The sequence below is a fragment of the Colletotrichum paranaense genome (genome assembly GCF_030867605.1).
Source record: "Colletotrichum paranaense strain IMI 384185 chromosome Unknown Scaffold_1.1, whole genome shotgun sequence".
Taxonomy (NCBI): Eukaryota; Fungi; Ascomycota; class Sordariomycetes; order Glomerellales; family Glomerellaceae; genus Colletotrichum; species Colletotrichum paranaense.
In genome coordinates this window covers 3494538-3511646 of record NW_026848959.1, presented here as the reverse complement: position 1 = coordinate 3511646, position 17109 = coordinate 3494538, and the positions used below count along the sequence as shown (strand labels likewise).

At 53.2% G+C, this 17109-nt stretch overlaps 3 protein-coding genes across 3 annotated transcripts; 2 read left to right on the top strand and 1 right to left on the bottom strand.

Annotated features, from left to right (window-relative positions):
• Window positions 1-664: 664 nt before the first annotated feature.
• Window positions 665-6037, top strand: CPAR01_01240 (DNA-directed RNA polymerase II subunit RPB1; the record flags this gene model as incomplete). Its single annotated transcript, XM_060485529.1, has 3 exons — window positions 665-1021; window positions 1085-5932; window positions 5987-6037. 3 exons carry the CDS (start codon window positions 665-667, stop codon window positions 6035-6037), a joined length of 5256 nt encoding a protein of 1751 aa, XP_060356386.1.
• A 5817-nt stretch (window positions 6038-11854) lies between these two features.
• CPAR01_01239 (uncharacterized protein) lies at window positions 11855-12346 on the top strand (the record flags this gene model as incomplete). The annotated part of the gene is made up of 1 exon (XM_060485528.1): window positions 11855-12346. The coding sequence occupies one exon, from the start codon at window positions 11855-11857 to the stop codon at window positions 12344-12346; it is 492 nt and encodes a 163-aa protein (XP_060356385.1).
• Window positions 12347-14247: 1901 nt separating this feature from the next.
• Window positions 14248-14403, bottom strand: CPAR01_01238 (uncharacterized protein; the record flags this gene model as incomplete). Its single annotated transcript, XM_060485527.1, has 1 exon — window positions 14248-14403. One exon carries the CDS (start codon window positions 14401-14403, stop codon window positions 14248-14250), a length of 156 nt encoding a protein of 51 aa, XP_060356384.1.
• Window positions 14404-17109: the final 2706 nt, after the last annotated feature.

Below are 17109 nucleotides of genomic sequence, written 5' to 3'. Positions count from 1 at the left end.
TATGGGAAATGTACATAGCAGAACGGAGAGTATTGAGTACCCAGTACTTAAGTCCGTCGGCGATTGCTCCTGCTGTTTCATGACTTTTGTGGGTACCCTCGACCTCGGGCACGCGTATCCAGCCTGAGGAAGGTAAAGGAGGATATTTGCCAAATCCGGCTAGCGTGCTTTTGCCGGCTGCGCCAGCCGCCTGGAGGCAAGATTTGTTTCTGACCTCGCTCCTCATTCTCGCCTCCACGGTCTTGACTTCTACAACTCCGCCAATCCACGCATCGACAATCACCACGCGCGTCGGAAATCGCGCCCCTGGACCGCACATTCATTTCCGACACGATACACGACTTGATACGATCGCGATATTTTTTCGATTCTTCGACACACTTACGGTCGCGGCGATTGGGAGGATCAGTGGAACCTTCTCCTGGGCCGCTGGCCGGGGACTGGTGTAGTCAAGAGCGCCATCGATAGACGACCTTGTCCGATTTTTTCATCTCGAAAAGCGTTTCGCGCGATAGATTTTCGCTTTCCGATTTTATTGCGTCTCGTTTGCGACATTTCCGGGTCGCGTAACGACTATCGGCGACTCCTGTCTGTTTTCCGATACCTTACCCCGTGATCTCCCGTCGACACGTTCTTTCCCAACGACATCGAAAACACCATCAAAATGGCGAACCTTTACTTCACGCACTCGAGTGCGCCGATCAAAACGGTCGAGGAGATTCAGTTCGGCCTCATGGCTCCTGAGGAGATCAAGAACATGAGTGTCTGTCACTGTGTCTACCCCGAGACCATGGACGAGACGCGGACAAAGCCCCGCGACGGCGGTCTGAATGATCCTCTCCTCGGTTCCATCGATCGTCAATTCAAGTGCAAGACCTGCAACCAGGCGATGGGTGAATGTCCTGGACATTTCGGCCACATCGAGCTGGCGAAGCCCGTCTACCATCCTGGCTTTATCAAGAAAGTCAAGAAGGTTTTGGAGATTGTCTGCCATAACTGCAGCAAGGTCTTGGCCGACAGAGTTAGTCTACTCTACGATGTCTGACAGCCGCCTTGACTTGATTTTGCTAACCTGGCTTCTCAGAGCGACCCTGAATTTCTCCAAGCTGTGAACACGAGAGACCCCAAGGTTCGCTTCAACCGCATCTGGAACATTTGCAAGAAGAAGACTCGTTGCGAAAACGAGGTCAAGGAGCAGAAGCCTGATGATGGAGAGTACGGTCTGAACATGAAGCAGGCTCCCGTCAACCACGGCGGCTGTGGAAACATTCAGCCTAGGGTACGGCACAAGGCTCTGCAGCTCATTGCAAAGTACGAAGCTCAAGGTGAAGATGGCGTCAAGAAGAAGGAGGAGCCTCCAATCACCCCAGAGATGGCCCACAACATCCTGCGTCGCATCAGTGACGACGATCTGAGAGATATGGGCCTCAACCTCGAGTACGCTCGCCCAGAGTGGATGATCGTGACCGTTCTTCCCGTTCCGCCCCCGCCTGTCCGTCCCAGTATTTCTATGGACGGAACCGGTCAGGGACTCAGAAACGAAGACGATTTGACCTACAAACTCGGTGATATCATTCGCGCCAACAGCAACGTCAAGCAGGCCATTCGCGAAGGCTCACCTGCTCATATTGCGCAAGATTTCGAGCAGCTCTTGCAGTACCATGTGGCTACGTACATGGACAACGACATCGCCGGCCAACCTCGTGCGCTGCAAAAGAGTGGTCGTCCCGTCAAGGCTATTCGTGCACGTCTTAAGGGCAAGGAGGGTCGTCTTCGTGGCAATTTGATGGGAAAGCGTGTCGACTTTTCGGCACGTACTGTCATCACTGGTGATGCCAACTTGTCTCTTGACGAGGTTGGTGTTCCTCGCAGTATCGCAAGAACTCTCACCTACCCCGAGACCGTTACTCCGTACAACATCGGCAGGCTGCACGAGCTTGTTCAAAACGGGCCCAACGAGCATCCGGGAGCCAAGTACGTCATTCGCTCCGACGGTACAAGAATTGACTTGCGCCACCACCGCAGAGCTGGACAAATTTCTTTGGAGTACGGCTGGAAGGTCGAGCGTCATCTGATCACGGGCGATTATATCATTTTCAACCGTCAGCCATCTCTGCACAAGGAATCTATGATGGGTCACAGAGTCCGCGTCATGCCCTACTCAACTTTCCGTCTAAACTTGTCCGTCACCTCCCCCTACAACGCCGATTTCGACGGTGACGAGATGAACCTCCACGTTCCCCAAAGTGAGGAGACGAGGGCTGAAGTCAAGGAGCTGTGCTTGGTCCCCATCAACATCGTTTCCCCGCAAAGAAACGGTCCTCTGATGGGTATCGTGCAGGACACTCTTGCTGGTGCCTACAAGCTGTGTCGTCGTGATGTGTTCCTCACCAAGGAGCAGGTCATGAACATCATGCTATGGGTTCCCAACTGGGATGGCAACATTCCCCAACCCGCCATCATCCGGCCCCGACCAAGGTGGACTGGTAAGCAGATCATGAGCATGGCAGTTCCCAACATTGTCAGCTTGCACAGCGCCCCTGATTCGAAGGAGGAGAACCCCCTGAAGGATGAGGGTCTCCTGATTCAGTCAGGACAGATCATGTACGGTCTGCTTTCCAAGAAGAACATTGGTGCTGCCAGTGGTGGTATCGTCCATATTGTCTACAATGAGCATGGACCTCAAGCGGCCATGAAGTTCTTGGTTGGTGTCCAGCAAACAGTTAATTACTGGCTGCTACACAACGGCTTCAGTATCGGTATCGGCGACACGATTCCCGACAAGATCACCATTGAGAAGGTCCAGATCCACATTGACGAGCACAAGGCCGAGGTCGAGGAGTTCACAAGACAAGCTACTGCTAACGAGCTGGAGCCTCTGCCCGGTATGAACATTCGTGAGACTTTCGAGAGCAAGGTTTCGAAGGCCCTGAACACTGCTCGTGATAAGGCCGGTACAACTACGCAGAAGAGTTTGAAGGATTTGAACAATGCCGTCACCATGGCATCGTCCGGTTCCAAGGGTTCATCCATCAACATTTCCCAGATGACTGCCCTGGTCGGACAGCAAATCGTCGAAGGAAAGCGCATTCCTTTCGGCTTCAAGTACCGCACCTTGCCGCATTTCACAAAGGACGACTACTCGCCCGAGGCTCGTGGTTTCGTCGAGAACTCGTATCTCCGTGGTCTCACGCCTAGTGAATTCTTCTTCCACGCCATGGCTGGTAGAGAAGGTTTGATCGATACCGCTGTCAAGACCGCCGAGACCGGTTACATCCAGCGTCGTCTTGTCAAGGCGCTCGAGGACGTGAGTGCCAAGTACGATGGTACCGTCAGAAACTCTCTGGGTGATATCCTACAGTTTCTGTACGGTGAGGATGGTCTCGATGCCATCTACATCGAGAAGCAGCGTATGGACCACCTCAACATGTCCCACAAGAAGTTCGCCGACCGATTCCGTCTGGATGTCATGGACGAGAACAGGCCGGAAGAGCTTGAGTGGCTCGAGTACGGCAACGAGATGGCAGGCGACCCGGCCGTTCAGCAGCTTCTTGATGAAGAGTTCGAAGCTTTGCTCTCTGATCGCAAGCAGGTTCGCGAGATCAATTTCAAGAGGAAGGATGATGAGTCGATGCAGTTGCCCTTGAACTTGATCCGTCTTATGGAGACTGCCAAGAAGCTCTTTGCTGTTGAAGATTTCCAGCGAAGCGACTTGCGACCTCAAGATGTCATCCCCAAAGTACAGGAGATGCTCAAGAGAATGACCATCGTCCGTGGCAAGGATGACATCTCCAAGGAGGCTGATTACAGTGCCACGATTCTCTTCAAGGCGCAGATCCGCTCTCGACTCGCGTTCAAGCGTATTGCTTGCCAGCAACGCCTAAATAAGATGGCTTTCGAGCATGTCTTGGGAGAGCTTGAAGCCCGCTGGGACCGAGCCTTTGTCAGTCCTGGTGAGATGGTTGGTGTCATCGCGGCCCAGTCTATTGGTGAGCCTGCCACTCAGATGACACTGAACACCTTCCATTTCGCTGGTGTCTCTTCCAAGAACGTCACTCTCGGTGTCCCTCGTCTCAAGGAAATTCTCAACTTGGCCCAGAACATCAAGACTCCTTCCATGGTTGTTTATCTGAGTGGTGAGGACAACGCCAGTCAAGAAGCTGCCAAGCAACTTCGAAGCACGGTCGAACACACGACGCTGCGCTCCGTCACGGCTGTCACCGAGATCTACTACGACCCTGAGATCACTTCGACCAACATTCCCGATGATCTGGATATGGTTGAGTCTTACTACCTTATCCCCGACGAGTCGCACGACAAGACGGAAGACCAATCCAGATGGCTGCTTCGTCTCACTCTGGACCGCCAGAAGCTTCTTGACAAGGAGCTGACTGTTGAGGACGTTGCTAGGCGCATCAAGGAGGAGTACCCTAACGATCTTGCTGTCATCTTCAGTGATAACAACGCCGAAGAGCAAATCATTCGTATTCGTCCCATGCATGCAGGCAATGACAAGGACGAAGATGGTGAGAAGAAGATTGAGGACGACGTCATGCTGAAGAGACTTGAAACTCATTTGCTCGACACTCTCTCTCTTCGTGGTGTCAAGGGCATCGAGAGAGCCTTCTTGAACAAGGAGGTTAAGCTCATCGAGACCGAGGATGGAGCTCTGTTGGCTGCGAAGGCTGACGAGCGCTGCTCAGAGTGGTACCTGGATACCTCTGGAACAGCTCTACGCCAGGTCTTGGCAGTCGACGGCGTCGATTCCAACCGCACGTACACCAACCACTTGTGGCAGGTTGTCGAAGTCTTTGGTATTGAGGGTGCCAGAGCGGCTCTTATCCGTGAGTTGACTCAGGTGCTTGCCTTCGACGGTTCCTACGTCAACCACAGACATCTTGCTCTTCTCTGTGACGTGATGACATACAGAGGTACAATCTCTGCCGTCACCCGTCACGGTATCAACAGAGCCGACACGGGTGCTCTGATGCGTTGTTCTTTCGAGGAGACTGTGGAAATTCTCCTCGAGGCTGCAGCTGTTGGTGAGTTGGACGACTGCCGTGGAATCTCCGAGAACGTCATGCTTGGCCAGATGGCTCCTATGGGAACTGGTCACTTTGACGTTCTCCTTGACCCCAAGATGCTGGAGACTGTCATCAGCGACAACTCGCGCATGGGTCTCATGCCTGGCATGCCGGTCAAGGGCGGCGAGGCTGGCGGTGCTGCCACCCCGTACGACTCTGGGTCTCCCATGGCGGATTCGGGTTACATGTCTCTCAGCTCGCCTGCCGCCGGCAACTTCTCCCCCATTGTTGGTGCTGGCTCCGATTCTCCCACCGGTTTCAATACCGACTACAATGGTGGTGGATTTAGCATTGGTTCTGTCAACCCCTATTCAAGCGCCAGTCCTGGGCGGCCGACGAGCCCATTCAGTACATCCCCGACGTCGCCATTCAGCAGTGGTTATGGCGGATACTCGCCGTCGTCTCCCAACGCCGGCTACTCACCCACATCGCCGCTCATCGACGGTGCTGCTGGGCGTTACGGGGCTACCTCGCCGCAGTTCAGTCCTTCGTCACCCTCTTTCTCGCCAACATCGCCCATGCTCCGGCCCACCAGCCCTGCAAGCCCCAACTACAGCCCGACATCGCCAAGTTACTCACCGGCATCGCCCTCTTCACCTAGGCACTACTCCCCGACATCGCCCGCGCAGTATGCTTCGCCCACTTCCCCGAGCTACTCGCCAGCCAGTCCCAACTACAGCCCTGCATCCCCCAACCTCCATGGGGCTGGTCCCACGTCACCGTCGTACTCACCTGCGTCGCCGACGTGGTCTCCTACTTCACCGGCTCAGTATTCGCCTACAAGCCCGAGTTTCCAACAGACTCCAGGAGCCCAGCAGTCTCCGACCAGCCCCAGCTATTCGCCGACTGTAAGCTACTCTTCTGTTGACTGATGTTTTTGAGCAAGTTCTAACATAATCTAGTCTCCCTCTTGGTCTCCCCGGACACCTGGACCCGGCGGCTCCGGCAACTAATAGTGCGCCGAGTTACGAAGAAGCATCCAATCGCGTCCTCGGTTCGCCACTATCCTTCACTTTCCTAATATGCCGACTAATGATTCTACGGCTTAACTGGTTCTAGTCGATTGGAATATCGCATCTCATTACAGACGCAGGCTGTCACTGAGATTTTGCCTCTTTCATTTTCTCTTCTCGCGTGAAGAATAAGGAATATTGCATTTATAGAAGTGCTCTCAGAGACAAGCAACATCACACAAAGCAAGATTGCTGCACGCAAAGACGATAGAGGGGCCAGACTTGGGGAGAAGCAAGGACAGCAACCATACCCTCATACACAAAAACAACATCCACCAAAAAAAATCACTCAAAAGAAGCAAAAAAGGCTTGCGGTGAATCATGTAAAAAGCTGATTTTTGTACAATAAGGCGATCAAGGGGGTGTAAGAGCAAGGGGGGCGGTTGGGGACTGGCACGATGAGAAACCAAGGAAATGGGGTTGGCTCCTGGTGGCTTGATGTGTGGAAGAGAGAAGAGAGCGAAGAAGCAATGCAATACCTGGGAACCCCTTTTCTTGAGAGGATGAAGAACACACACACAAAACACAGATTGGAATTATCTCGCGATGAGAGGGGGGATGATTAGTCCCTTGTTTCCTATTCTATCTTGCCGCAGATTGAACCACCTCATGAAATTGGACCAGACTGATATCACAAGAGGATGGCCGCCCCCTCGGGGCTTGGTTTGTGACTTGTTGGTGCACAACGTACATTGCAGTCACGAGATTATGAGACACTTTTGTCGTCAGCTCGATGCTTGCGAATCGTGATGATGTTGTCTGCCATTGCCCGTTTCGACTTGTTGTACGTTCGTGATGTGCTGCTGTTGCCTATGCCTGCCTAGTTCTGCCTGCTTCCCGACTCCGCTGCCGCAGCGCCGCAGCCCTTTCCCACTCACGGATGCTCCAAGTTCCGACCGACCCCATGACCCGGAGATGCTGCGCACTTACACCCATCGCAGGAGTTGTCATAGATGAGTGAAAGAAAAGCAGGTGTGTGGATTCCCCCCGAAAGAGCACGGATGGGGAAGATTGGCATATGCCCAGGGCAAGACAGGCAGCAAAAAGGATAAGAGAAGAAAGAAAAGAGAGGGTGTGAGGCTAATAGGAGAGCCAACCCGGCCGGGTCTGGATCTGCACCTCGTCATCATTTCACTACCTAATTGTTCCCTTTGGGCCTTTGGAGAGGGGACCGGGATCGTCACGTAGGATGTTGGTCGGTCGGTCGACCCTGTACTGACTGCCTCTGTTTAATTTCAGACTGTCTCGATACGTTTCCAGGCATGCGCACAAGGAAGCAGACAGATGGGGGTTTGAAGGCGTGCAACAAAAAGTTACACGTCACATCACGAGGCACTGGGCACCAAGACGCAATGGGAAAAGCTCGCTCGACATGATAACTCGTAGCCCGGTGGGCGGCGCGGGCGACAGCGGCGCCACCCGCACGCAAGGCGTTCATCCAAACATTTCACGCCTTCCTTGTTCCAAAATTCTTGTTGTTCCTTCCCCCTCGTGATGCGGATAGGCAAGGCAGGATAAGTGGACGAGGGGCCCAGTATGTAAGAGGAGCAATGATGCAAAGAACGGAGACGGGCTTTGCCTCTTCCTCTAAAGAACAGGGAAAGGGTGGGAAAATCTCCAGGATGGATCATGGCCCATGATGATACTCATGGGTATCGTGGATACCATGGGTACGTCCGAGACGCGTCTTCTTCGAATCCTCTTCCGGACGGGGCCCCTTCCTCTTCTCCATCTCGCCTCTCGAATCCCGGTCTCATCACATCGACGGATACAACGACTCAAGCCCCACGAGTCATCAGCCATAGCTCTGTAGGTAATCTACGAATCAGTTCGGGCGCATGGGGTGAAAGGAATTCTCATTGCTAGCAGCGATGACGATAATGACGGCGGCGCTTGGATGGGTGTATGGACGCTCGCTTACAAGGCCACACCAACAAGCGGTCGACAAACTCGTTTGTGATTCGCGGATTCGTTCACGCTCTGCGTGTGAAGACGCCAAGCCGCGTCTCTTTGGCTTGTCTGGATCCAACATACGCACACGCATAACGTGTGGCACACCCATTCTCCGATTCCTCCACGCCGTACTCCAGAGACAAACGAAATGAAGGAAAAGTGCCTTATGGGGTCGCAGGTAACGAAGGGTGTGCCGCTACCCCCGAGGCCCGAGAAACGCCGGGGTGCAGCTACCAGGTAGATGGAGCGTTGGATGTAGTTGCGAAAGGGGAAAGAAGAAAAAAAAGTCCCGCCGAACAGGCCGCTTGGACCGGCGGGCTCCAAGTGTCCAACCATGGCCGCGTTCAACGTCGACCGACGAGCACAGCCAGTTCTACGCCTTTGGCTTCTCATTCGTCCGCTGATGAAGGACTGTTTCCCACAGGCGCCTTTGCCGAGCATTGTATGCTGCAGCGTGGAATTCCGGATCTCAAGAACGGATAGAAGAAAAAAGGGGGTGAGGGTCCGATGGATTTCTCATCGTGCTTGTTGGTCTCGGGTCGTACACGAACCCGGTCAACGGGCCAAGGGAGCCGGAGCCGGTGAGCAAGGGCCCCAACAAGAAGAGCCTTGAGCCGGGAATGCGGAAAGGAAAGAATTGTTTGTTGTGGCCTGAATACTGATGACTGGGACGAAATGAGTTGAAATAGAGAGAAAACAGAGCATCAGACTCGGGTTACATCATGAGGCGGTTCTTGCGCGTGGTCAAACCAACATTGTCTCTAGGCTCCCCTCTGGTCTTGACCAAAGCTCACGGGCAGTATCAATCGATCAGTCGCAAGGATGGAACCTCAAGCTGATGCGGGACACGGGCACAGCGCTAAACTTCGAACCGTGGGACTCAAAGATCGATCAAGACAGGGACTGCCCTGCCCCTAGCATGTTATGGAGGCATTGGGTGGAGGCTTGAGATTTGCAGATGGGGGCGAGGGATTGCCGCGAGCTGAGTTGCTGCTGAGAGCTCGAGCAGGTCTCTTCATCCACACTATTCCTCATCCTCCGGCCATCTAGGCATGGATGGGTCCATGCAGGGATGGAAGGAAACGGAAGAGGGGATTAAGCGGCCAACCGTGCCACCCTCGTTATTCGTTCAACCGCTAGCAGCCGGCTTGCGGACTGGATTCCGCTTCCCGTCGCTGATTGTGGCTCGGACTGGCGAGCAAAGACTCATGTGCCGTTCACTGGCTCCATAGATTCTCGAGAAGGGCATAAAATATCGTGAATTGATAGAGACACGGTAGTGTAGTGAGCGTCGCAGGTATACTTGACGCAGGTGGACGGCGCGGCTGGTATTGTTCGACGAGCGGAAGATGAAGTCCAAAGTGCAGCACTGTGGCACAATCAATGAGGTTTGTGAACTTTTTAAATGTCAATGATTGGTGTTATGTAGGATTGAAGCGATGTGCATAGCCGCCGAAGACCATGCGGGCGGGCGCGATGGGCCTGTCAGCAATGCTAGTTCATTCTGCGCCCCCAAGGCACATGGGGGAATTGAGGAGGGAGGGGTGCCCCAGTGCTGGCCGATGATCCGCAACAAGCGGAAAAGTACTGGCTGGCCAAGTGAAGATGAGCAATGACCCCCGGTCACCTCGTCTGTATGTAGCCGTGGTTGGTGTCACTGCTCAACCTTGAGATGAAGGAAACGGCAAGGGAGTCTTTACTTGTGTTATGCTTCTTGCGCACAGCGACTTGCGCTTGCGGGCCGAAGTCATGGGCAATGGTATTGGGGAGGGGGGGGGGGCGAGAAGAGAGAAAACAGACGTGACAAACTTTTCGGCTATTGTCCTCGTGGCGGACTATCCGTACCTCGAAATGGTTGGACAAACTGAATCTTTGCTCTTGTCTAAGCCCTCTGCCAAACATGATCAGCTTTGATATATCAGGGTTGTCGTTTAAAACAAAAACGGACCGTCTGCTTTGCCTTGTGCCTCGACCACGAGCTGGCCAGTGCGAAAGGGACGGGCTCCCGTCGCGTACAAGTGCCCTTGTCGAAAATCCAGGGACAGCTCTATGTACTCTGTATGGTGGTTATTGCTAACAGTCTTGTGCCGACTCCACTTTCCGGTGGAAATGTCTGTCGATTTGACGAAGGAAGGCAGATTGGGAAACCCATTCGCATCGCCAGTCAGCCATATTGCTTTGCCAACTTGACCCCCTTGGAAGGCCAGCTTACCGAGCTGGTTTGGGGTCCCTGGCCAAAAGCGAGATGGCAGTGAATGACGGCGTTGGGCGTACGAGGGAAATCGCCGCTTGGCAAGAACCAGGAACCAACGCCGTCTGCGTCGCGATGCTGCGTTTCTATGACGCGGGAATGAGACCACATCAGCCCCCTTCTTTGGGGGTCGGCCAGGTTGTACAAGGTTGCATACAGTAGCAAGACGGAGTCTCACTGCCATGCCGCGTGTCAAGCCGGGCATTGTAGCAGATGGAGGTTGAGGGGGTTGTGAGAGGATAAAAACGTGTCCGTTGAGGAGAGAGCGCGTGCCTATGTCCGTCCGATGTCGTACGGCGCATGTCAAGCAAGGAATGTGGTGCGGTACGATGAAGTAGGTCGCTTTGTGATGCCGGCAGAACACAAGCATAAAGTAGAGTTGGTGCATCCGTGACCTTGTATACTTGAGATATTTGCCCTCGCCCCATAATTCGGTTTGTCTATCCTCTGGCTGGACTATCACACCAAATCGTGACTGGCGAGTTTAAGGCAAGGTACGTATCCGTTCGTACGGGATTATTCATAGTTGCTGTTCCACATGTTAGTTCTTGGGACCTGAAGCGGGAGCAGCAGCAGATGTAAGGTAGCGTCAGTTTCTATCTTGGGTTGGGCCTACTGATTCTAATTCCTGGTTCTCGTTCTAGTCTCCGAGAAACGACATGCTGGGTCAGATACGAGGGCGAGGGTCTCTCGGGGTGGAAACTAGGAAAGCATGTCTGGCAAACTAGTTGCAATGGTCCTTCCACAGACCTGTTCTCTGGGCCCTCGACGCCAGGTAGCTGGAGCGAAGCTGGCTGGGGCGAGAGGAAGGGGGGCGCGTTCAATGAGACGTGCTGCCTTTCTGTCCCCGGTCGTCGGTCTTGATGACTTCATCCGCAGCTTGAATTGCTCCAGTGATGCTGTGTGAATGCCCTGCCAAGATGAAGGAACAAGGCCAGGGCTACCTAGATGCAGGTAAGGCAGGGCAGGGCAAAGTTTTGGAGAGGAAGGTCGCAGTGTACGCATGTTCCCTGCCATGTTGAGCATGGGAGAGGAGGAAGGGGAAGGGGGATGAGATTTGCATGAGCAAGCATGGAGGAGTAGAAGTGAACTGTGTGTAAGAGAAAGAGAGAGAAGAGGAGACATTCAGACAGACAATCTATGCAAGTGCAATCATCTTTGGTGGCCCTGGGTTCCATTGGATTCGGATGAGGTGAAGTGCAGCACAGGCAGGAGGCAAGGAAGGTACCGTTGTATCTTACCTTAGGTACCTTAGGTAGGCACCTTACTACGTAGGTACTCCGTACTGGGGTAAGGTATGGAGGCAGGAGCTAGGGAGGCAGGAAGGAGCTAGGAAGTCGGAAAGAGGTGTCAATCTCCCGACCCACTTGCGGACACGGATGACAGGGGGAAGGTACGCACGTACCTTAGCTTAGTACCTGGCAGGAGTGCTAGTCTGCTGGAGGCTCCTACCCTGGTCCTGTCTTCATGCAGCTCCCTCTCTCCTCGTCTCCATCCTCATCTCATCTTTTTGTTTCTGTGCCGCCGTCTCCTCAACTTTCTCTTCTTCATCCATGATCCTCCTCCCTTCCTCTTCTCGCCTTGTCCTGCCTTTTGCCCACTTCACCTCGCTTCTCCTTGCCTTGTCTCGAGAGGCTCTCCATCTCGTCAATATACGACGCATTCGCTCGCTCTGCTTTGAGACACGCCGCACGCCGCACGCATTGAATGGGAGGAAGGGCGGGTTGCATCCGGCGAGAGCGTCCTATCTCGTCCTATCCTGCGGTGTCTTGCCTTGGCTCAGTCCAGGATCACGGGGTGTATCCATACGGAATACTGTGTGCGGGTACATCATACTCCCTTCCAGGCACAGGAGAGCGCCGAAATATCCCTTCTTCGCTGAATTTCAATTTCCCTGTCGAGCATTTATCGCGGTCGTAGTCTCGGCTGCTCACAGCATCTTGGTACCCGGGACGCCTGACCGGGCCGGTGTGTGTTTCCGCTGGCTTCGTCATACACATCTATGGATATCCTCCATTACTGACATGACCATGAACAAGGGTTAGGTACCTTACCTTGAGAAGAGGCCATCCCATCTGCGAACTTGCGAAGCACGGTACCTTCCAGACCTCTCTCCTCAATGGACAGTTAGGTTGACGTTAGTCTCCGCCGTTACGCTAACGCAGCGTGGCGTAGTATTGGTCCAAGCTTGATGGCATGGTGTCTCGTTTTCTCCATGTCTGTCTGCACTCTGCCCTACCGCTCGCTGGCTTGCGAGTTGGGCTTATATTGTCAATCCAGCGTCACTCTCTTTCCCTCCTCTTTGCTTCTATGGCTTTTTTCTCTTTCTCTCCCTCTCTCTTCTTCCTTAGCCTAGGCCCCCTTGTTTTTTATTCTACTTCCCTCTCATTTTTTCTTCTCTCTCGTGATAGATATCGCTAATCTGCTTTCTTTAGTTTCTCACCCCTGTCCCCTTCCCTCCCCCATTCCTTTTGCTGACACGATAGATCCGGACTTTCATCAAGCACTATACGCATCTGTTACGGCGGATTTTGTTTTTTTTTCTCGAAAAACCCGAAATGAAGAAAAGGTGGTATACAGTATTTGACTCTGTTCCGAGGCAAATAAACACCTTGTCGCTTGTCGCGCGTATGCTTCGCGTCAATGATTTCGCGTCCAAGCTTGAACTACTCGCTTGCCATCACATGACGCAATGCTCATGCTGGGTCGTGGGAATCCTACCCGCTACGCGCCGTAACTACAGCCATCTATTTCCAGCCTCATGCTGGCTTGGGGCGTCTTTTGTGGCTTGCCTAGGCGGTTCGCCCTCCCTTCTCGAACAACCTTATGAATGCCGTTGGAGGATAATCAAGCGCTTGCCGGGCGCAGTCTCTGAGGGTGAAAAATTGTGTGTCTTGCTAGCCACAAATTCGTGTATGTGTGTGTGTGTGTGTGTGTGTGTGTGTGTATGCGCGTGTGCAAGTGAATCAATCGCCTCTTCCGGGAACCGACAGGGGCCGACATGTCTTGTGAGGCCAAAACATCCACCCAACCGAATGCTGCTGCCCGTCGGACGAGGCAACGTGCTGTCGCAGGCGGACCGCTCCCGTGTGTTCACTGCCGTGCCACATTGTCGATTTTTTTTCTTCTTTTGACAGGTTTGGTAGTCAAGTGTCCAGTAGGCCAAACTTTCGGTCGCATGCTGATGTTCTTTCTTGCCGCCCCAGCCCCATTTTGAAACCATCTCTCGGGGTCCAAGAGGCATTGTTAGAACAGAAGAATAAAACGGGATGCTTGAGTGCGGCCCGACATCAAATGCAAGTATCCCGCGAATGTGGCTTGACTATGACAGGGGACACAAGAAAAATTCTGAGCCTGCCCTGCCAATTTGCTTTCTCAAGCTGTCTGGCAGTGAAAACTCTTTTTCTCGTATCTTGCATAACATGGACAGTCAAATCACCGACATTGGTTTTGCATATCTAAGGCAGGTAGCGACTTGCAAAGCACGCGGATTAGAGTTTAAATGATTGAATTGATATCTCCACAATGAGGAGCTATTGACAGGGAGAGTGTTCGTGAGAGTCGAGATGCCCGACCTTGCGAACTGGGTTGCTGCTTCACGCAGTCTAGAAAAATCCGCATGCGATACTCCATCATCGTAGGTTGCTAAGAAGGAAAAAAAAAAAAAAGGTTGATGAATAAACCAGCGTACTGATGAACGGAATAATAGAAACAGATCATGGTGTCTCTCAAAGCTCTATTCTGCTGGAGTCGTTGGCAATGATAATGCCACAGAAGAGAAGCGGAACGGCAGGCGTGAGCCTCATAATATGGTCGAGTCCGGTAGAAAGAAGCTCTTCATAGTCTTCTTTCCCTCGGCTTTATGTCTACTTTTAGGCCGTCGTCGAATCTAATGCCCAAGAGACCGTTAGTTGGCGTCTCACCGAGTGATGAGTCTGTAACGGACCTACGATTTCCCTTGCTTCTGGCAGTTGAAGCAAGTGCCATCTTGGCTTTGCGGCTTGTCTACGACACCTCCGCAATGGCCGTGAGAGCTGCACGCATATACAGGCCGTGTCTCGGTGCAGCCACAACCCCATGTGATGATAACTCTGGAGCACATTTTGGCTAGAGAAGGAATCTTCTCCGTGGAAAAAAGAGGAAGAGGGAGAAGAAAGAGAAGAAGAGTCGAAGCTGTTGTGAGAAGGTCGCTTAGGCCGCGAGCGGTGGGCTTCTGAGTGAGGCTTTGTTTTTTCTGCGTGTAAAGCTCGATAGTGACGGGCGAAGACTCGTCTTGCAATGAAAAAGCTAGACGAAGGACTGGTTTCTTAGAGGTGACTGGTAAGAGGGATGGTCTCGTATGTTGTATAGTTGTTCTTCTGGCTGGATGAAGAGTGTATTGTTTGGAAGCTCGAGTCAGGATATGTCGTCTGTCTTATATATCGTCGTGACACAAGCTCAAGACTGGCTATTGGCTTGAAATCGACTGTCGGGAGTGGGCTGACTTGTTTGCCATCGTCAAATCTGCCAGTCAAGCGAAGGAGGACCAACAGGTAGCTATCACACCGGTGATGCCAAATGTAAGTAGACGCAGCTTGGCTGTTGGTTGCTCGCCAACGCGTCAAAGTTTCTCTGTTCTGGTGTTGGAAGATGCCAGTCGGGAGATAGTGGTGCGTCAAGCGTCTGTCTGGCAAGTCTTCAAGTTGACGCAAGGGAGGGCTGTAACTTGGTGGAGGGAAGTAATGTGGAAGATGCAACGGGTCGTGAAAATGGCTTGTACCTTGCAAGTCGATGTACTTGGGAGAGATGCTGGCTGCGGGTGCGGACCGGGCAGATGGGTTGTTTGATCCGCCCCTTTGCAGGAGGTGGTCGACAAGCTGCCTGGTTGTGGAGATGCTTTGGCGGCCGTGGAGAAACCAGCCTAATCCGACTCAGCTCAGGCCGTTGGCTCTCCCGCACAGGGCTAACAAGCACCCGTGTACTTCCAACGCACAACGGTGCAATGGTTGGTCGACTGGGTGAAAGATTCTGGCCTGTCTTTTTGCCCTTTTGATAAGTCGTACGCTAGTTCGAAATGAGACGTGATAGCCGGGTACTGTCCCGCCTTGTTGTGTTGGTAAGACCAGGGTATCACGCAGGCGGCCTTTCTGGAAGACAATGGGTGTTGTTGGACGTGATATCCACTTAGAACGAAAGAGCCCCCAATATGCACCTCAGAGGCGCAGCCCAGCCAAAGTTGGGTCTGTTGACGCAATGTCTCGTTTTTCTGGTGTTCCGTCTCGAGTGCTGTATGGGCAACGCGTGACCCAAGATGTTGGTTTCGACGACTACGTTACTGAGCCGGCTCAACGTCTGGCAGGTGGTTCTTCAAGAGTCTTTTGTGGTGGGCTGCCAAGGCATGACAATGTCATCCAAACGTAGTTTCTGGAGAGGTTGGAAGAGGAAGAAAGAGGAAGCGAGAAAGTGTGTGTAGGAGAGAGAGAGACAGAGAAAGAGAAAGATGGAAGACGCATGTCCTCAGCCGCCCCGCCCGGTTCAATGACTGACTGGTGACGGGTATTCGGGGCAGGGTAGGGCAGGTAGGTGCACCTCTCGTGTGTTCCCATTGTCGCATGGCACCCACTGGCCGCACTTTCTATTGGGGAACGTGGGAACACAGAACGTCGGCCACTTCGACCAGGGATAGCTTGGCGTGGCAGCATCAGCAGTAGCAGCAGCAACCAGCACTGAGCTCTGTGCAGGGCCTACTGGTGCCGCGCCGTATGGTCAGTCCCCCCAGCGTGAGGTAGGGCAAGCATAAGTGCCTACGAAGAATGGGTGACCCATGTCCCTGTCTTGAGTTGTGATTGTCCTCGACCTGATGGTGTCGGGAGACCCCTCGTGGACAGTTAGTTCCTAGTGCGTCCCAAGCCGACTTCACTGTCAAGCGTAGAGATGAGCCGCTGTGTTGAGTGGATCGTTCAGACGATGTCGCACATGAGCGATCCGCGTCAAGCCCTGTTTATTAGTCTAGTTTGGGCAAGACCGTTCCGTTGATGGCGCCCTTTGTGTCCGCCAAAGCTAAGGTATTTCCCATCTATCCATAATGCGCTGCCGATTCTCTAGGCACCTTGTCCTGATCATAAGGGCGAACAGGTACCGTTAGATCGCTCGCGGATTTAACTCTCCCTGCCGGAGTTACTCCAACCCACAGGGGCAATGCTACCGCAAGGAAGACGTTAGATTGAACATCAGCTTGTCCAGACACGAGCATCCAATTCAATGATGGAGCCGCACCACAGGCAGGCGTAGAGGCACTGAGATGCTCCTCCGCTCCGAGTTGGAACGGCGGAGAGTGCAAGTTGGGGGTCAAAGCAAGCATGCTACTGGGACAGACAGCCATACGACAGCGGCATGAGGAAGTCACAGTAGAACAGCGGCCGCTTTCAAATGAAGTACTTGATTATGACCCCGTCTGGCTACATTTCAAATTGGATCAAAGAAGCAGAGACAAAAGGTGTCAGTAGAATGGTCGATCGAGCTGCCGGTCGACGTATTCATCGATATCCGCATCAATGTCCCTGACCAGATTGCCAACCCTGCTCCAGCCGAGTCCATGTTCAGGCCTAGGTCCAGGTCCAATTCCGCGTCCAAGTTTAGGTCCCGGGATAGGCATAGGGTTCCTGAGGCGAAACTGAGTCCACGTGGAGTAATAAAGGTAGTTCGGCGGCGGGACGCCTTTCCACCTAGACGTATTCCGTCGTCTCGCACCAAACCCTAGACGGTCCATCATGTTCGTGACGAATTGAAGACAGCAGAATTGTGAGAACAGGACAGTTCCCTAGATGAG